General features: G+C 38.0%; 1 protein-coding gene across 2 annotated transcripts in view; it reads right to left on the bottom strand.

The window, feature by feature from the left end:
* The window catches only part of LOC107077071 (uncharacterized), a 45,583-nt gene extending 25,299 nt beyond the window's left edge, over positions 1-20,284 (bottom strand). The window contains exons 1-9 of one of the 2 annotated variants that reach the window (XM_015344536.2): positions 20,204-20,284; positions 19,144-19,419; positions 14,498-14,542; positions 12,865-12,903; positions 12,339-12,365; positions 10,352-10,431; positions 9,886-9,985; positions 9,151-9,264; positions 437-637 (exon numbers count right to left, since the gene is read on the bottom strand). In XM_015344536.2, coding sequence (XP_015200022.2) covers positions 437-637; positions 9,151-9,264; positions 9,886-9,985; positions 10,352-10,431; positions 12,339-12,365; positions 12,865-12,903; positions 14,498-14,542; positions 19,144-19,419; positions 20,204-20,237 — 916 coding nt within the window. In that variant the 5' untranslated portion in view covers positions 20,238-20,284. The remainder of the gene's footprint in view (positions 1-436; positions 638-9,150; positions 9,265-9,885; positions 9,986-10,351; positions 10,432-12,338; positions 12,366-12,864; positions 12,904-14,497; positions 14,543-19,143; positions 19,420-20,203) is intronic. The other variant, XM_015344537.2, reaches the window with a different exon arrangement.
* Between the last annotated feature and the right edge of the window lie 1,301 nt (positions 20,285-21,585).

Raw genomic sequence — 21,585 nt, 5'->3', positions numbered from 1 at the left:
GCCAGAGACCCATTACCTAGAATACATTACAGTACGATACTGTAATGTTTATGTAAACCGCATACATATAACATATATACTCAGCATCTAATACCTTTCATTTTCAATCTCTAAATTCCATTTTTAGTCATACAAAAGAACTAATGTCAGAATGTAAGTGCAAAGTGCTCCTACAACTTTCTTTTTCTTAGAACAACCAAATAAAGACTGCTACCACAGTTTACCTAAACCAACAAAGAATTTGATCACAAATTTTCCTTTCTCATCTGAGGTGTTTGTTGTTTGGAAGACAGAACAAGAGGAAAATGTGTAAAAACCTCTTGACTCAGCATGGAAATCTTCTGTTTTGCCCTTTGCGTAGAACAGGTCCCCTGTGTTTCTTTGTGCCACAAGTCAACATCCATTACAAATCTGGCCGGGAAATGGTTGTACAAACCTTTTGCTGTCAAGCTGTTGCCTAAAATATTGTTGTTGTTTTCATTCAGCTGGTCTCCCAGAGACTCAACGGATGTTTTGCTGGACTGCGTTGTGTCAGGATCATTTGTGTCCAGTTTGAGTTCTATATCGTCCAACATGGTGAGGGGAATTTGGGAGCCAAAACTGCCTTCTTTACCCTCCTTTTCTGGTTTCTCTGCTTCTGCAATAAAAGCAAAAAGGGTAGGATTTCTTGAGTGTCAGTATAGCAAGGAAAAAGAAGATAAGGAAGAGAAAAGAAAAATGCAGGAAGGAAATGTCACAAGTGCCTCTCCATTAATACTTGAAATTCAGCACATTGTTCAAAAGTAAGAGTATATATACAAGCTCAAGGTTAAATATTGATTATACAGTGTCTTGCAGTAGTATTCAGACTTCTGCACAATTTTCACATTTTGTTGCTTTAAAACGTGCAGTCATGCCCTTTGAAGTATTAATGTGTTACTGTATATACACAACCTAATCTACACATTAAAAGAAATAGACGTAAATACTGCAGAGTATTATGTGAAAGAAATGGAAGTCATGATTTTTTAATAAAGTATTCAAACCCTTTTCTGGTGGCCGACCTAAATTAAGAGAACACAATTACTTTAAATTACAGTACCACACAATTAGCTGAGTAGCCTCTGTCTGTGTGCAATAGTAGTGGTCCACTTGATTTTACAATAAATGCACCTCTCTTTGTAAGGCCCCTCAGTCAGGTAGTCAATTGTAGGCAAAGATTCAACCATAAAGCTCTCAAACCAACTAAAGTTGCAGAAAAGCACAGAATCAGGGGAAAGGTATAGTATAAAAAACACTGAATATCCCTTTGAGGACTGTAAAGTCACTCATTAAAAAATGTCATGTGTATCCTATCACAAAGCTGACCTACATGATAAAAATAATCTCAGATCCTTCATGGGTTTTGCAACAAAGCATTTAAGTGGCTGCAAACACGTGACAAAAGGTTTGTGGTCACACAAGATAAAACTAGACTTTTTTTGGCACACATGCAAAGTGTTAAATCTGATGCAAATCCAACATAGTGCATCACCCTGTCAACACCATCTCCATTATCACGCATGGTGGCTGTGACCATAAGTTCTAGTTCTGCTTCTCATCAGCAGAGTCAGGGAAGCTTGTCAAGACTGATGGGAACCCAGATGAAGCAAAGCACTGTCAAATCTTACAGCTGCCAGCTGCGGCCTGCTTCAGACCTAAAGATGGGACAAAAATCCACCTTTCAGCAGGACAATGATGCAAAGCACCAGACCACTGCTACATGGGAGTGGCTTTAGAATAAGAAAGTGGAAGTCCTTGAGTGGACAAATAGAAGGTACTTTCATCCAATATTTAATTCATGGATCTAAATACTTTTGCAACCAACATTTCTTTCATTCTCATTACTGTTTGCCAAAACTGACTGTAACATATCCTTCCCTTAGAAGGTCTTAGTTTTAATTGGAATAAAATCCTACATCTAAACAATGTGCCTGATGTACATCAATTTGTAATTTCATAAATAGGATAGGTTTCAATCATTTTGTGATGATACATCCCCTTACATCCCCTTTGCTGATATCTACGCTATCTTTGCATTTTTCTTGCTATTCAGATGCCTGGTCTATTAAGGATGACAAAACAGCTGAAAATCCAGGTTGATGCCAAAGATGATTAGTGACCTGTGGTGGACTTGCAAACCACACAGCAGCTGTTACTTGTGGGAAAGGTGAACACCCCACTATTAGCAAGACAGGAACCAGTAAGGAAAAGAAGGATGATAGTTTCCCGGCACTGAGGATATAACTCTACAGTGAGTCAGAGGCACTGGAGTGTGGCTGCAGGCTACTACTAATCTGCCCCTGCACCACAATGCCCATCCCTATTCTCTAACCTCTCATTGGAGACATTTCTTTCTCCTCGATTTCTAAGTCCTCACATCTGTAATTAGTGTTAATGAGATGATCAGTCTTGCTCTTGACTAGGTAATTGTAAAATTGCCATTACTGTTATTAAACAACAGGCTGGAGTTAAGGCAGTTTTTACAGGTAAGCCCACAGCACTGCTGTTACAAACAGATGAAAAGTGAGAGAAAGAAAGACTCACTAAAAAGAGAATGTCCCCTCAGATGTGACCTCTGGATTGGGAAGCACACAATGCGGGTGAAAGGCATGGTGAAAGTTTCAGCTCTAAATGTGAATATTGTTCTAAGTGTGAATATAATATGCGCTAGATCAAGTGAATGCTTGATAAGCAGAATTTGCATGTTGGTTTATAAAAAAAATTAAAGATTTAAATGTATTTACTGCAAATTACTTCGTAATTTGTGTTTCAATTAAATAAATACATTCAAATAAATTGAAGGATGGAGATATCTACATTTCAATAACTGTTTCTAAGAACAAATAGTAGGAAAGACTGAATGCCAGAATAATATTTTTTTAAAGATGTCATTAATATGTTTAATCAAACATTGTATTACCCAAGGCTTTAGATTTATGAAAAAAATGTAAATTGTTTTTGTATTTTTTTTCTACTTTTATTAACAAATTTTACAATACTTTTGATATAAAACACCTAAATATTCTTTCCAAATGTGAATTAAATAAAAACCCTGATGAATGCAAAGGGATGATGACAATATTGCTGTTTGTAGAGTTCGATGGATTCTGTATCTAAACATATAAGTATATGCATTTCTTCAGACAGGCCGTTAGAAAAATACCAGGCTCTGGACTAATAGTCTAGAGTCCTGCTACACTGTGGGACCTATTGTCTGGCTAAAGGACAGCACAGCACAGAGAAAACAAGCAGGTCAGCAGATGAACAAAAGGACCCAGTAAGAAAGACACTGAGGGCTCGGTGATGAGTTGGAACACAGCCCTCCAGACCACAGGCTCCGCACAGAACACAACACGGAGCCGGCCGGCGCATGGGTCAGCAGGACCACCTGGAGGTCTCCGTCTCAAGGTATGACATTTAATCTGGGGACGCGACCCTTTCTTCCCAGGGCAAGTGCACAGCGACCTCTCCTCTGATCTACCTATTCAGACCCTCCTCCTTAAAAATCACACATTCCAAACTGTCATGAAGGGATCAGCGGGACACAGTAAAACTGCACACGGTATCGGCATTAGCCACAGGCCCAGCACTCGTAAAACAGCAGTTTGCCCAGGGGAGAGAAATATGGGACATAATTTTCCCATTTTATTCACCACTGTTGGGTGAATAAAACAGGCAAATTACACGCAGATTTTAAACTTCATATTTAGCATGTTTATACACAGAGCTAATCCATGATTTTGCATGAACAGCGCAAAGTGAAGCTAACAAATAAGGCAATTCAATAATGACATTTGCTTCAACAGGAATGCAGTTTTATAGCATACAGCACAGCATGGAGTAAAGTGCTGTTCAGAGTTCTGAAAATAATGGACTAATAAATAACACTTTGCATTAATGTAGTACTTCTCATCCCAAAGGATGTCAGGGCACTAAATATAGGAGAGGAACCTTATGTATATTCATCCATCATTGAAGTGCAGCACCCACGAGATCAGAGGAAGTGAGGAATTACTTCACTGACTGAATCAAGAGAGTACTTTAGGGTGGCCGGATTGTACAAGTTCACAATTTAGATATAGGTGTCAACACCCCCACCCTTGTAAAAAGGGCAGTAATCCTGTAGTCAGTACCACAATATCACATTTAATCTGAAGAATAGCACTTGCAACAGAGCATCCATTGTCACCATACTGGGGCACTGGTTTGAAAACTGTGGTCAAGAGGAAATAGTGCCACCTACTGGTTACCAGCACCATTGGCAGCTGCAGTATAGTTTTCTTTGGATGTTCCCAGTACCAACCATGCCCAGCCTTGCTTAGCGTCGGAGAAATCATGACATTAGGCTGCAAGGTGGTGACACTGTTACACAAATTAAACAAACTTCAACAACCGCTATTACTTCATATGAGAAGCAATACTACACCTATAAGTACAATAGCAAATCAGATTAAAATTTGCCTTCTGATAGTAATAAGTCTATATGTGATATAAAGTAAACAGTACTTTTTTCCCCATTGAAAACTTGTATGGTTAAAAATCCCAAATATTTAACTAATTCAAAAAGAACAATTTTACCTTACGATCTTTTCATGCACAATGGGAAAAAATGCCTTAAGAAGAGATGTACACACTGAATTTTGTACACTTTAAAGCTAGCTGATGTTTTTGTAGATCAAACATCCTTTGACATTAGAAGTATGAGAAAAAATAAAATTGAGTAATACTGAATTATTTATTTGAATAGCGAGTACTAACCTACACAACAGTTTCAAGAATAATGTTATAAGGATGATGTACAGTATGTTACCAGTCAATCTTATCTTAAGCACAGTAAGATAAAACATGAACCTCATACTGTATTTTGCTTGCATGCAAAGCCATGTACTTTCCAGATCAGGACTTCCTTTAATGACGATATAGCAGTAAGTAGGTGGAGTGGGTGGGTATGAAAGAAACATGCAATAATAGGCAAAGTTTTGTCTGAAAGATTTTAAAATCTTGTCAATTAAAAAGTATTGAGTGTTTCACAACTGACCAAAGCAACATCCAAAACAAAGAAATAAAATACCAGAATTGTACTTTCAAAGATATCAACACAATTTCAATGGCAATAAAAATATTATTGGGAATGGTAATATTTTAATTTATAACCAATAAATGTAACCACCTTCAGGGTGCATTTAAAATATATGCATCAAATAAGAAATCTGAGGGTAAATTGTATTCAAGCCATAAAATACATCTCTTCAACTTTTTAGTTACATCTTTATTCCACTTAACGAAAGTTAGGGTGAAGTTTAAGAAAGGTAAGGATTAGCTGTATTATTTTAATAATTTTCTGTTTTTGACTTTTATCCAAATAAAAAAGTGTATGAATTTATATTGTGGTCATCACCCTGCAGTGGACCCACTATCTGGACCCACTATTGGAAGTGGAAAAAATTCCCAACTCTGTCAGAAATGAAGACACATGACCCATTGCAACTGGCCAGTTCGAAATAGAACTGGCCATAACAAACAAGTTCTTACATGCCTGATTTGCTTTCAGTGCTCTAGGTAGGTTTTAAAAACATTCTATGCTTTTTGAATCTGCATAGCTCTGAACTGCCAACTAACGGGGAACTTTTTGTGGAGACATTAAATCACAATAACAAAATGTTGAATCTGTAGACTACACTGAACAGAGGAATGTTTCCAGATTATTTTTTCACGTTGCCCACAAGATATTTTTACGTCTCCTCTTTTTAAGAAATTAGCTCTGAGGAATTCAAAGTGTTCCAAAGAATACAATTCCAAAAATGTCTCCTTCAGAGAATCAAAGGATTTAAATGTACTACACTTGATGCATTTCTCAAAAAAGAGAAAAGCTGTCACGTCTAGTTTCCCAAAACATTAGTAGATTTAGCCACCACCACCCCAAAAAGGAACCGAAAGGAGCTAAAAATGGTCATTACATGATTCATAAGACTAAAATGCCAGGTTTAGTGTTACTCTCTTAATGACCACAAATACATATATTCAGTAAAATAAGCTGTTTTTAATAAACCGGTATTTATTTGCCATAATGGTTTGTATTTTCAGGCAAAAGGAAACAATAATGGGAGCAATTTTTGTCATAATAAATTTGCTACACTACAAATTTCATCCTACATGCTTGACGAAAACTACGAGTAATGTTGTTCAATGAAAAGACTATAGCAAGTATGAATCATAATTATTTCGTCTGAACACTTTTCTAAATATTCCACTCATCACATTTTACAGTCATATTTTCCAGTGAAACTGATAAATGTTTACACTTTAATCCAATTTACCGCTGTATATTACATATAAAAAGAACATTAACCCAACCTACCTCTCTTCATTGAGACTCAGCACTATATGATTAATAGCACTATTATGTAAAATCTTTTTGTTCATCAAGTGTTAATGATATTTCCTGCTCTCTTGTGCTAACATTAATCAAAAGCTAAATAAAATATCTTAAAATGTATAAGAATGGGGTTCCCTCTTAAATTCGCAGTATACTGTTGGTATTAAGCCGTTTTTTGTCAAGAGGAGTGAGGTCATGGTTTGAGACACTAACACGAAGGTTTGGCAATGCTCCCTGGAAAACCACAAATTGAAAAAAAACCCAGAAACTAAGAATAGAAAAAAGACATTAATGTCGAGGGAATGACAAAGCAACCATAGAACCAGTTGCAAAGAATTAGACCTTGGTTCTAATTTCTTCTTAGAAATATTTGTTTGGTGCATACGGACTTCTCTATGGGGGTTTGATGTTTAATTTTGAGGTAAACCACATTCACAATTTGTTCTTCCATATTGGTCAAGTCAGTGCACAGTACCATCACGTGGTCATGTTTTGCTTTGGAGTATTGTGATATGTAGTGAAGTGCAGCAGCACTCTGTGATGTAATTGTATCACGTGACTTGTAGAATGAAAGCGGGAAAGATCTGGAAGAGTCGGGTTAACATATGCCTGTGCCTTGATAAGGCTGTCTATTTAAACTAGACGACAAGGAATAAGGAGACAGATCAGAGAGGCTACTAAGAGGCCAATGAAAGGTTTGAAAGAGCTGCAGGCTTTTATGGCTGGTCAATGTCACGGTTGTAATCCCTCCCCCTTAAGGGCGCTCCAGCTCTTACACATTTTAGTTGATTTTGTGTACCTTCCTCCTATCCAGCCCACCTTAAAAGCCAGACGCTCACTCTATTCCAGGCTCTGCATTGGAATACGGACGCCCGGAGGCCCGCCTACCACCATGTCGCCTTACGTCTTCCAACCGGTGTCCTTACTGAGCTGAGTCCGGGACTTGGAGCTCCTGGTCCTGTTACCCCTTTTTATCTCCCTGACCCTTCACCGGATTTCTCTCTGGTTTTTAACTTTTGTCATGTTGTCATTTGAATTTCCTGTTTTTTTGGAATATTGGACTTCGCATCGGTTTTCCCCCTGGACTCCCTCTGACTCGATTGCCTGGACCACACCCCGCCCAAGCACCAGTGCACCGTCGTCATGCCCCCCTGTTCGTCAACCTGCTCATTTCCTCGTCTTCTCCTCCCCGTGTCTGTTTCTTCCGGATTCTACTGTCTGCATAGGGTCCTAAAAATGCTTCGTTGACAGTCAAAGTGTGCTTGTGATAATGATATCCCCAATAAAACCAAAGCATTAAAGTGATACTGCAAACACGTGTCAAAATGTTTTGTGATCTGACATAACTGAAAAGGAACTTATTGTCCTACATGCAAGGTATTACATTTTGCACAAACCCAACACAGCTCATCACCCAGAGAACAGTATCCCTACTGCTAAGAATGGTAGCATCATATTACTAGGATGAAGTAGTTCAAGTAGGTACTGTAGCTGTGTCAGCATGCATAGGCTGCAAAGGAACAGGTAACAGGTTTGTTCCATGCTGAAAAGAAAAAGAAAACAACGTTTTGTCAGCCAAAACGTTGCTTTTCCTTTCTTTTCTTTTCAACATGGAATAAACCCGTTACCTGTTCCTTTGCATATTACTTGGATGCTTCCCATTGACAGGGACTTAGGCACTTGTCAGGATAGAAGGGAAAATTAATGGAGCAAAGTACAGAAAAGTCCATGAGGAAAACCTGCTTCCTTCAAGAAAGCTGAAACTGGGGCAAAAGTTCACTTTTCAGCATGACAACATCTCAAAGCACACAGCCAATGCAACAGTGGAGTTGCTCAGAAACAGAACGGTAAATGTCTTCACGCAGCCCAGTTAGAGCCCTTACCTCAATCCCATTACAAATCTGGACCTAAAGGTTGCTGTCCATCAACAGTAACCTCACAATCTGACTGAGCTTGAACTGTTCAGTAAAGAGGAATGAGCAAACATTGCAAATTGAAGGTGTGCTATGTCCGTACAGACTTGTCCAAACAGAATTAGGGCTGTAATTCAGGCAAAAGGTGCTTCCAACAAATAGTGATTCAGGGCTGTGTACACTAAGCCACCCCGTATTCTAGGTCTTTATTTGTAATTACTTTTCAGAATGTCTGAACATTCGTTTTTAACTTGGATGTAGTGCATTACAGTGTGTACAAAAGGTAAAATAAATTCTGATTTAACCATATGTGGTGATTTCAGGCTGTTAGGCCACAAAATGTGTTATTTTAGAAAAGATGTGTAGACTTTCTATAGGCACTGTATATACATTATATTTACTGCAACGCTTTTCAAAGATTTGCACCACTGAAAGAATATACCTAGATATTCGACAAACAATATTTTCATTAGTTATTACTGTTACTATAACCTTCTATTACCAGAAAGCTTCATAGAACTTGCTAAGGTTGAGGCAACCTGGTGGCTTTCCTGGAATCAAAGTGCACAAGGCCAAATTACACCATGGACCGGACTCCAGTCTTTTACACAGAAGGACACAGGAGCAATTTAGAGATACACCAATTAGCCTAGCCAGCACATTTAATTTATCCCCAAAACACATTGCTTATTATCACTATCAGAATACACTAAGAATATCACTAAGAGACAACAATTTCTGCAATTCATGATCAACAACAAGAAAACAATCTTCTTTATTGAGTAATTAAAGACTATAGTAAATTGCAGTTTTATTAATCTGCTCCACCACATGACATACCTTTGGTGTCTGTCTCACTGCCTGGCTTTTCTTGACCAGTCTCTGATGAAGGGTCCTTGGGTGAACCGAGGGTTTCGTTGCTGTCATGGCGTGTATTCACATTTCCTGAGGTATCTGGAAAATTGAAAGCGTGTGATGTTCATGACAGTTTGCTTTTTTAATTTAATCAGATAGGTCAATTGAAAACAAACTTTCATTTACAGTAACAACTTGGAGAGTATATTTCCATACAGCAGGAAATTATACTGGAACAATCTGAGGGAGGTGTTTTGCTGAAGGGTAGAACAGCAGCATTAGACCAGTCCCCTGGTCAGAAATTCAGAGTCATTTCTATTACACCATATTTCTGGTGTAGGAATAGTGAATTAAAGGACAATTAAAATACCATAAAATAATTGAAGCTTAGCCATTTTGACTACAAAACCAACACCAAGCAATTCCCCCAAGCAAATGTAGTTAAGTGTGGAAATCTCTTAAATGAAAATATGAAATATTTTTCAGAATTAGCATTAGTTCAATATTAAACTGAACATGCAACATATCCAAAACAAAGCAAATTCAGTTGATGGATTCATCATTTATCTCTCTTGAGGATTTGAAATTCAGCAGACAGAAGCATCATTTTCAAACAGATGTATAGATCTTTTGGAGTGAATTGATCTGAATAAAATTCAAACTTCCTGCATTTAACAGCTTCGTTGTAAAAACAAAAAGAAAAGGAAATGAAGAAATTACCTTTTGCTGAAAATGATTCACATGCACCATCTTTGTCCACAGAGCTCAAAGGAATCCCTGCATCTTCAGGACTTTTGTTGTATAAATCAAACGAGTACCTCTGAAATTTCAAATCCCAAAAGATGATAAGTGGCTACACATTAGAAAATGCCACAGTTACAGTACATACACACTTAAACAGGTCTTAGATGCCAAGTGATAAAGGTCAAACGTCCTCATAAAAATTAATTCCTTCATTCTTGCTGCCAGGTAGTAACTTTTTTGTGCTTATAAAATGTTGACTTCATTGAAAGTGCCCACACAGTGTGAACACTTCATCTCTTAATGACAGTCCTTATAAATACATTTAATTAATACATTGAGATTGCTTAAAGCTATCCCAGACTACTCCAATAGCAGAACCTGGTACAACATAACAGATATACAGCTCATTAAGAAAACTAGCTTTCTCTGTAATTGTACTCACCCTTGTCTTTAGGCGTATAATATAAATTATCACCATAATAAGGACAATGGCAATAATTAGGGCAATTAAAATGATTATTCCTGCAAAGAGAAAGACATAATAACATTTATGAAGCCGCATTCTTCATAAAAATACAATAGCAAACGACAATCAAGAAAATAAATATTGAGTATTAGATTATAAGAACAAGACATGGTGTATATGCTGCATTTCTGGTCACAGTGTGAAACTAAAACACAAAATGTCAAACAAATATAAAAAACAAAACCAAACCAGGAATCACACTTGGTAAGAAACCAAAACCATTAGGTCCACACCAAAACAAGAGCCTATTCAGATATTACTACATCTGCTTTATGAAGAATTAATGTTTTCATTACTGTATAGGATTATTTGTTCAGTGAATAGATTTAGTGAAGAACTTACAGGTAGTTTTACAGTTTCACACACTTTGACAATATTGCATCTTTCATGAAAAAGTCTTATTAAATACAACTGGTGGGAAAAAAAGGAACAGCCTGCTCAGGTGAAGCCGCACGGTGGGACTGGCGAAAACGCGTGGCGTGGTGCTGCTCATCCCTTTGGATGGGTGTTCAATGTGCCTGTACAGCTGTTCTTCATTAGACTAAGACAGTCCAGCTGTGACTCATCAGGTAATGAGTCGCCCTTCATCCAGGGCTTCGCCTCCACAATGAACACGCCCCTCCCATACTCCATATGAGACACTCTGGGCAGGTGTGGGGATGCTTATGAGCTAAGTGCAGCACAGTTGAGCTTTTGTCCTTGTGGTTGAGAGGGTCGCATCAATGAGACTATGAGTTGCAGTGAGGAAAAATATGACTTTGTGCTTATGTGCCAAACAACTCTTTAGAGTATTCTGCCTTATTATAGACAGGGGGTGCAGTGCCCCATAGGGTGCCCCCTACTGATTCTGTAATCCTTCCGGGAGATTTCAGTGCCCACATGGGGAATGATGAAGAACGTTTTGCCACATCTCCTGTCATGTTTTGTTGGCATGGAGAAAGGTTGTACTCTGGGGTGGTTGTGGGAAGGTGGGAACATTCAGTCCCTGTATTTGACGTTGTCTTAAGTCAAGCCCGTTCAAGGGGGTGTTGGACTCCACCAAGGGTGCTTCTTATCTCCTCTCCTGTTCATTATTTTCATGGACAGGATATCAAGGTGTAGCCAAGGTTTGGACAGTATCCAGTTTGAGGATCTGAGGGTTGCGTCTCAGCTGTTTGCAGATGATGTCCTCTTTGCCTCATCTGACTGTGATCTCCAGTCCTCACTAGAGAGCTTCACAGCTGAGTGTGATGTGTAGAAATGAGGGTCATGGTTCTCTCCCTGAAAAGAGTGGCTTGCTGTTGGTTTGGAGATTGCAGTGGAGATTGGTGTGGAGACTGCTGTAATGCTGACATGGTACTGAACAGTGGCGTGAAGGGGGAGCTAAGTTTTCGGACGAAGCTATCGGTTTTCCAGTTGATCTATGTCACTATCCTCAGCTATGGTCATGAGCTTTGGATATTGAGATCATGATTACAAGTGGTGGAAACAAGGTTATACCATAAGGCTTCTGGGTTTACTCTCCTTGAGGAGCTTGGCAATCTGGGAGGATGTTGTGGTAGAGTCTCTGCTCGGCAGACCCAGGACACGCTGGAGGGATTATATCTCTCAACTGGCCTGGGGGTGCCTGAGAACCCCTCAGCAGGAGCTGGAGGCTATTGATGGGGAAAGGAAAGTCTGGTCTACTTCGCAAGCGACCCTCATCAGGAGCAAGCGGCAAGAACAAGAAAAGCATTATCATACCATATTGTTATTGACTTTGCATTATCATAAAATGTTCTTCTATACTAGAAATTTCTCAGATATGCTATGACATTCTGGACAGGCATTTGTATGCTATTTGTACTGAGCCTTGTCAAGAACATTTTGGTGTTAAGGGACAGTCAGTTTTCCCTGTTTAATTCTAACCCAAAACTTTACCTACCTGCACTGCTGGATGTGAGCTCTTCCACTGAAAAGCAAATAACATGATTAATGTACTTTAAACTGTATTTTACCTGAGGTTTTATATTTCCTCTTTTCATGATGATTAGAGGGTATGTTATGCAGGTAATAACCGATAACATTAGAAGAGAGTGTGTAGTTCATTTGGAATGAGACCTCAGTATCATTAGTGAAACATGAACCATACAGTATGTCACAAGTGGAAACTATGTGGAAGTGCATTTCAATCTGTGAACAGGAGGCCCTGCTTTAAACTGATGGTTATGGGTATATGCAGCAGGGTCTTCAGACATGTTGTTAAAGACACAACCCTGGTTTCTTTAGAGAAATTTTGGATCAGGACTTAAATGGAGCTTCTCGGCCTCAGATCAATTAGCTACTAACTAGCAAATAGGTTAGATGGGCTAAATGGTTTCCTCTCATTTGTACTGTAACCTTTCTTATTTAATTGTTTGCTGAGTGACAGTCACTTTTTCATCTTCGCTTCAAGTCCAAAGTATACCTACCAGAACTGTTGTTTTTTGTGGATGAGATGTCATATTCCACTGAAAAGCAAAGAACATGATTAACACCATCCAGTATACTGACTTCCAGGTTGCACATTTTTAATTTGCTTTGTTTCTGGAGGAACAGGACCAAGATCCTCTACCTGATGGGAGGAAAGAGCAGTCATCACCTGGGAAAGTGGTCTCGTTTGTGGCCTAGTGTTCCATCCTTAGGCCCCTTTTTATGTTTCTTAATGTTTTAATTCCCAATAACTGAAAACCCTGGGGTGTGCAAACCCCGCTAGCCAAACAGTCCTTACTTCGGCTTATGGCTTATGCCTTACGTCTGGCCTTAGATCTTACCTTATGGCTGTACTTTGTGTGTCTGTTTTCTCTGAGACCCACCAATTTAAAGGTCTTGTTAAGGCACTTTGCTCCTTGGTAGGCCACACTCTCCCCTCCCATTCCTTCTTTCATTCTTTTGTCTTTCATTCTATATTTTATACTTCTTATTTTGTAGTTCCAATATGTACAAAATCTCATATATTTTGTATTCAGTCCATTTTCAAATTGCTTTATCCAATACAGGGTTACTGGGGAGTCAGAGTCTTTCCCAGCAATCAACCAGTGCAAGCCAGGACACACCCTGGACAGGATGCCATTCCATCACAGGGCACAAGCTCACATCTAGGGCCAATTTTCCCAGAAGCCAACTAACCTGTCCGGGCAAGCAACAGACACAAGGCAGGATACACTCTGGTCAAGATGCCAGTGCAGGACAGGGCACACACACAGACACAAACTTACACATACTGTACTCACTCTGACATCAGAAACCACTTAACCTACCAGTATGTTTTTGGCCTGTAGGTGGAAACCCATGCAAACAAAGTGAGAACATAACCCATGCAGATAGCACTCCAGGAACTCAATCCAGTGCCCCAGCAGTGCTATGGAGCAATGCTAACTACTAAACCACTGTGCTGCCCTGTATACAGTATATGCAATATACATTATCTTATTATAATAATATTATAATTTAATAGTTAAAAAACTATAATATTAATATACTGTTTTACAATTAAAAAAGGAAATGTTACCCGATGACACCAGTAATTAAGAGAAGGCTTTATTTTTCTTTCAGTTTAACTGTTCTTGACTGTGTGGAAACACAAGTACTGCATACCTAGATTCCATAAAGGGACAGCATATGTGATTCACTGTGAAATTGCTGAGAAAGTTGTTAGTTGACTGTATTAATCAGACAGCGTTGTGGTGGCATGGTTGTGAGCTCTGTGGGATCACAGCTTTTGGTCCCTGGCCTTTATTCCAGGCAGGAATGCTTTTTGTGTGGAACATTTATGTTCTCTTCATGTTCGCTTGGACTTTCTCCAGGTGTTCCAGCACACTCTTACCTCCCAACACATGCTGGATAGGCTGGATTGGCTATCTGAAATGTTCTCTTTCTGCATTGGCCCATTTTTCCAGGTAAAGGGCAGTTAGGAGTTCCCAATTCTGCCTTGTACCCAATATTTCTAAGATAGACTCTGGATTTCTTCAAGTTTCGCCAGGACAAACAGTTTTCTGATAACGAAATGGGTGGATATTACTGAGCAAAAAACACTGCACAGTTCCAAACACAAAATGTGCTTACCAGTTTGACTCCCTGTGGTAGTTGTCTGGCTTGTAGTACTTTTATCTGAAAAGCAGGTTAAAAAAAATCAGTAATTTCATACCATTCTTTATGCTTGTAATTTGTAAGACAAATAGATCTAAACACCATTAAATTAATTTGATTAAGTGATGAGTAAAATGTCTAGGGAAGAAAATATTAACTTGCAAAGTGATCCTTATCTAATATACTTACTAAACATTTACCTGTTCAAAAGATTCTAAGACAATCCCCCCTTTATCCATGTACATGGAAGGCTTATAGACCGGCCATGTCGATTTTTCTGAAATGAGTCTCTAGCACCTTGTGACATGTCCTGTGGGGTGTCACAAACAGGAATGTTTATAGGAAGTTCAAGGTAGTATAGATACATAAAATAGTTGGAAGGTAAGAAAAACAAATGCTTTTTAATTGACAGTGTGAGGAAACCAAAAGTTCAAAACCTAAAGTAAACCCTTCTCTAAATGCAAACTTCCACTCACTCAGTCAGTCAGTCAGCTTCTACTTTCTCTCTTTCCCTCTGATGCCATTTGCTTATGAACGGATCAACCCCTCTGTTTCAAGATAGCAAATAACGCTCAGTCCTGGAAGTGCTCATCTTCAGGGTTTTTAAACCAATCTTACACCAATTAGTCAGGAGACTGAGGATGGCAGAGGATGACAGATACCTGGGGAAGTTAGTTCAAACAAGAATCTCCATCTTCATGTGTGAACCTATTGTCCCCTCGCAGTCCTATTATGTGGGCATGTGACTATTTCAGCATCGGATAGACACATGGTTTTTAAATGTCCACACTGGAATGATAGCACCCAGATATAAATTGATCAAGGTCTATAATTTCCGTGGTATCAATAACCACACCGAAATCACCAACATTCTGAAGCTGTTGTTTAAAGTCCTTTAACATTACATTAATATTATCACAATTTACCTTGAGAAAATTATGTTGTATCTATAGCTTAATATATAACAAACACATGAAAAGTGCAGAGACCATAGCAGGTGCATCTGGTAAATATGCATGTCACAATGAAGGTGACAAGGAGGCAACATACAGTATGTAAAATATATACACTAAATCATAAAAGCCACAGCACAGAGCTGTAACTAGGACAGCAACAGATTTAAAAAGGCACATAGTTAGGAATCAGCATCTGTACTGTAGGTCAGATTTGAACCTCAGAAAAGAAAACATACTAATCATAATCAGAACTTTCAAGACAACCCAAGAAAATGATGCAACATTTCACAGCAGCAAAAGCTGCATTGATGTCCAGGAGGAGAAGGAGTCAACCATCACCAAGTCATTTACTTAAATAAGGGCAGTCACAGTACTATGTCTAACACCCAAATGGAAAGGTTAAAACACATCATTTGAAGAGAGATAGGGCTGTGAATTGGAGTGCGACCCACACATTCCAATTTTTTTTCTGAAAATCAAGCATAGTGCTGTAACTACATGAGAGTGAGCAATTTTGACACAGGTGGACAACAGCAGACTTCAAGAGGTGAAAAATTGGATTTCAAGGACTCATATTGGCACATGGCAAAGAACAGGGAAACTGTAGATTTAAGAAGGGGTGTGGGAACAGAATCAAAGAAACAGGTATTAAGTGTAAGGTCACAATTTGGAGGCCTCCCTCCAAATATAATATAAAAAGTACTCCATACTGTATATAAAAAGTAGAGTTCATATCAGTGAAAGGAAAGAATCTCCCTTCCATGATGGCAGGAGTGGATTCACTGAGATAACTGCACAAAGTGAGGCTTGTAGTTTATCATTAATGCTATCTATTTTAATAAGTCAATACATGAATGTATTACTCTGACCATGTGGTAATTAATTGTATAATTAGCATATTTGGAAGAGAATCTGTTTTTTATATACAGTATCTACTCGTATTATTGTAGCAGTAAATGATAAATGCTTTGTTTTAATTTAAAACGAACAATAATGGGCTTTTGTGGTGGAAAGGACATCATTGCTTGCTATTCAAATATCACTGAAAATCATGTGTCATATATAAAATGTATACTTGAATCCACACATGTGGAATGAATGCATGATACAGTTGCCATATAGTATTTTAGTAATGGTAACTATAACAACAAACAGGATTCACTACAGAATATTTGTTAGAGTAGAAACAAGGTGATGAAACAACACACGCTTTCATCAGAGAGAACATATGACCCCAGGGACATATTTGCATACAAAAGGATTAGATTTAAAAATACAAATGTAGTGATCCTTTTTGGTTATCTTATTGTCATCCGATCGCAACACCAAAAATAAAACAGTTTCTACAACAAGCACTGACCAGGAAGACGGCAAAGTGAAGAAGTAATGCTAGTTGGCCAGCTATAGGAGGATTAGAAGTTCATATGTGGTGAATTGACAGGAAACCTCTGTGCTTTGCATGTTTAACTGAACAATACTCTCCTTCATGTGCCACACAGCTGTCTTTGATATGAGGCTTGAGCGGAATTATCTTTTTTCATAGGTAAAGCTATGAAAGAAATAAGGCAAAAAAATACTTTGTTTTTGCCGATTAATAAACTCAGACTGCTGTGCTGACATACTGGACAGTCAAAGCAAAACTCTTTTGGGGGGATCTGAACAAAAATCACTTCTATAAAACTTTCAACTTTAAACGGTCAGCCAGAAACAATCCACTGACATTTGCAAAACAAAATGTAAAACACAAACAGATCAAAGAGTGCTGTTCTGAAAATTCTGTGTGCAAGCAATTTTCACCTGTATACAGCATATTATTGCCACCAACCACAATATACAGCATAAAGAGAGGTTTCAAACTCTCTAGAGAAAGTGTCTTTGGACCATTTTGCTCTCTATTTCAACACTAGTGTGATGTCAATTACTCAACTTGCAGTGTGTTGGATGTGTTCATGTGTCAAAGATAAAGGGCAGCTTCACTTCACAACAGTTTCTATTTCTGAACCTTTCCACCCACTGCTATGCATCAAAATGAGTACAAATGTTCTTTATCTATGCCCACACTAAGGTTGGGATGAAAACCCCTAGTCTTGTTCTGTATTAAGTAGGAAAACCCCATTTTAGCTTGATATATGGGAGATCAGAGGAAAATCGGTTTTCTTAACTCTGTCTTATAGCAGCTACCAAGCGATTATTCAGAAAAAATGTGCCTACACTTTAGAGCTTACACATCACTTAGCTGACAGCAGAGGTGTGTGCAGTGGCATGAATTGCATGAATCCAGAGGAACATGAGAACAAGCTGTTTTGAACATTTGGCCAGTTGATCCAATTCTTGAATCTGGTCATGCTTATTATTAATTGCTTAAGATCACAGAGAATCAGGGTTTTCTCAACCCATCAGCCTTGCACAATTACAGTACCATGTTCATGTCTCAGATCCAAGACTACTACTCATACCACTATTGGTAATCATAATAGTTTTACCTTGTCTGTTTTTATTGATATTTAGCAAAAGCTACACATTGAAATTTTAAAAAAGTGACAAACTAATAGTGATTCAGATAAAACCAAGAAAATGTAACACTTCACCTTCCAACATTACATTTTCTTTGGCACTCCCTGCACTGAGGACAAAAATATAACAGGACACTAAATTATAAAAATCCAAGTCAAGATGGGAACAACAGACAGTCACCCATACATGCTGTGGCTTGTCTTTAGGAATGAAACACGGGCAGGGAAGGAACAGTTCTGTACAGACAGAAGTACACATTTCCAATCTAGATACACCAAACATGAACAAATTAAGACATCGTGAAATGGCCAGACAGGGAAGATTCAGATGTTTTTTCTTCCGGGAACTGAACTAGTGAACATACTGTAGAAGTGTTCAAGGTGCAAATTTGGTATCTACAACCTTCCACCTACTGAACCTTCCTGGGGGTCTCACTGAGTCCCAGCAACAACTCCTGCAGAATGTTTCAAGTGTTTATATACTGTATTGACCAGAACAAATAATAGGTGATTTATTATTTTAAAATGGACAAATTCTATTGTATCTTGATGTGTTAAAAGTACAGCAAATTGGAACCAATACCCTCTCCACATATTAGCTAAATAAAATAACTTTAATGTATTTACATTAACATGAAAGTGGAAAAGCTATTTATTTCCTGTCTTAGTACAAACCCCCTGATAGACGAAAGGTCTTTGTACTGGGCTTCAGGCTAGTCCCTCTCTCTGATGGCCGTTCACATCACCCTGGGCCATTTTCTCAAATAATGCAGTCATTCAGTAGGGAACATCTTGTTTGTTTGTGTTTCTTTTATAGCAAAAATAGCAGGTTTTTCAAGCTTTGTGTTGAAAAGAACAGAGAAGGCTAATATTTGTTTCTTTAAATCTCACAGTTCTGCATGGTAATAAAAGTTACCATAAAAGTTCTCTGAAAGTGTATTCTTTTGTGCTTCTTTACATCTTGTTTGAGTAACAGCAAATCACAAATAACAAATCAAAATCCACAGGCCATTTCCAGTGGACTAGGTTCAGGTCCGAAAACTGTCTCTTTTGCATTTATTCCTTTTTTCTCTGAGATGGCATCATCCAACAAGGATGACAGAGGTTTCTAATGCTACGGACTCCTATTTCAGTTAAAACAGGCTTTTCCTACCTTGTCCAACAGTTGTCCTGTGACTTGTATCTTCACCCTCACTGTTTTCTGGAACTGTAGTGGGACTCGTAGAAGTGGACAGTAAGACTGTGGTGCTGCTTAGGATTGTTTGACTGCTGGTATTGTTAGCAGAAATGTCACCTTCTGTTGCAGTGGCTGGAGTTGTACTATTCTTCACCGTGGTTGTATTCTCAGTTGGAGGACTAGTCCTGCTACCGACAGTGGTACCCAAATTGTCAGTGCCTTGAACTACTGTAGCAAAAAGCAAAAGAGTACCTTGGAAATGAAAAGAAAAATAGAATTGTGATGAAAATACACAAGGAAAAAGTTTTAATCACCAGTTTGAAACAAAACTGAAAACATCAAAGAACAGTGACATCGTCCTATAACCTTGTGCAAGATTTGGTTTAAGCTCTTGTTTCTTTTTAGATGTGCTTTTTTCAAAAATCATGTCTTAGCTTTTTATGAGCTGTTGGTTTAACTTATCAAATATTGTACTTTGAACAAGCAAATTGAAACCTATTGAGGAGGTTTTTAAATGAACGCCTGATGCTTATCTTTAATCAGATACCTTTGGATTGGGATTTCTACCCATTGGGTGTTTTTGTTACAATCCTGTGAACAACAGTACGACTAAGAAGGAAGCATGATGAGTCTCCTCTTGTTTATAAGTTTATATTTCCCTTAATTTAATATTTTGGTACACCATAACTCTATTTTAAGCACATACAGTAGATACTTAAAATGACTATAGGAGTATTTAAATGTCATGACCGCATGTCATTCTATAAAACAGTTACCTAATTATACTGCAATATTGGAATAAAGGGGGGATGCTTTCTTTAAAATACTTGTGCCTTTAACATCTGCACAGTTTACAAATGTGTAACATTATTTCTTAAAACGTTTTCATTTCCTTCAAATAGTAAGATTATTACTTCTTTATGTTATCCACAACAATGGTTCAAGTGGCAATAAGTAATGACAGTATTACTTAGAAATAAGCAAAGGGAAATAAAAGAGAGTAAATAAACATTAGCAAAAAGTCAAATTAACTTACCCAGCACAGAGTGGCTAAAGGAAATTACCCACATTTTTTAATGAGTCCTTCTTCCTCAGTCTGATCTGCTAGAGATTAAGGTGTATTCTATGCAAAGACACCAAGTGCTGTGCTTTATTGTGTTGACTTCCGGTGCTGCAGTTATCCAATCACCAGCCTTCAGCATTTTAAAATCTTATTTGAAGTTCTTAAGCTCCAAACCACAGGCAGGATGAAATAGAGAAAACCACCACTAACAGGATGCAACAGTTTGTTTTTTCACAGTTGAAATCTATACAATTAGGCTCTGTTTCTATGTGCATAAATGCCCCACATTTAAGAACCTGTACAAACCTTATAAACTTCCAGGCTTGTTCTTGGTTTTATGTACCTCTTTTAACGTTTAATTTTTCTTCCTCTCACGTCTTATCAATTACACTTTTGAAATGGGATTATCTATACACCGAAATATTTGACAACAATGAGAATATGCGAAACAAAGCTCGCTGTCAGTATCTGTTTTAGACTGTTGTATCCAAATTTGATTATAGTGTATTTTCATCTACATTTTGAAAGAAAAGCAGAATTACAAAAATAGGATTGTGTTCCATTCAGTCTTTCAAACTATGCCAACTTACTTTGAAGAAAAATCAAACAGTGATTTCTAATATACCCCAATTAATAATACCTGGAAGGATAAAGGTTGTCCTGGATATTGTTATTTATTGTTCTATGCCAGTGTGATAGTACTTGAATAATTATAAGTATTAAGTTATTTTTAGATTTTAAGTTTGTGATGAAACTTTAGAAGTAACTTAAATCTTTGACAAATGCTTATTAAGAAAACTCTTATGTTATGTATGGGCTCTCTTGAGTAAGAGCTCAGCTGAAACAAATCCATTGGATACTGGGATTGCAAAGATCAGAATTGTGAAGTTATGCCTGATGTTAATGTTAAAATGAGCTTGTTGCAGTGACCTCAGTGCATGTAAAGAACATGGTCTCCAGACAGAAAAACACCATCACAGACATCTACTGCTAATGTAAGCATCGATTCCAAAACACCTGAACTCTGTTCTCCGTGCACAATATGTCTGATCTTAGCAAAAAAATTTCACATGAGCACAGTTTCACCCTCCCAAACTCAGAGGCAACTTCAATGATTGACTGAACCACAACATCAATACAGGAAATATGTTTAAATTCTGGATTAAAGCTGCCGTATGGCATACGTTTGAGTTCATAAGAGCTACTGTAAGTGTCTGCATCACAAGTCCAGTGACCTGGTGCGGGAGTTTGAATACCCTTGGGAGACCATAACAGACTCGTTTTATACCATGTTTCCCTGTTACACAAGCATTTCACTGCTCATTACACTCACAAAACACCTATGTATCGAATTC

This window comes from Lepisosteus oculatus, chromosome 1 (assembly GCF_040954835.1).
Source record: "Lepisosteus oculatus isolate fLepOcu1 chromosome 1, fLepOcu1.hap2, whole genome shotgun sequence".
NCBI lineage: Eukaryota > Metazoa > Chordata > Actinopteri > Semionotiformes > Lepisosteidae > Lepisosteus > Lepisosteus oculatus.
The sequence above is the reverse complement of the archived record's forward strand: the minus strand, read 5'-3'. Positions and strand labels throughout refer to the sequence as shown.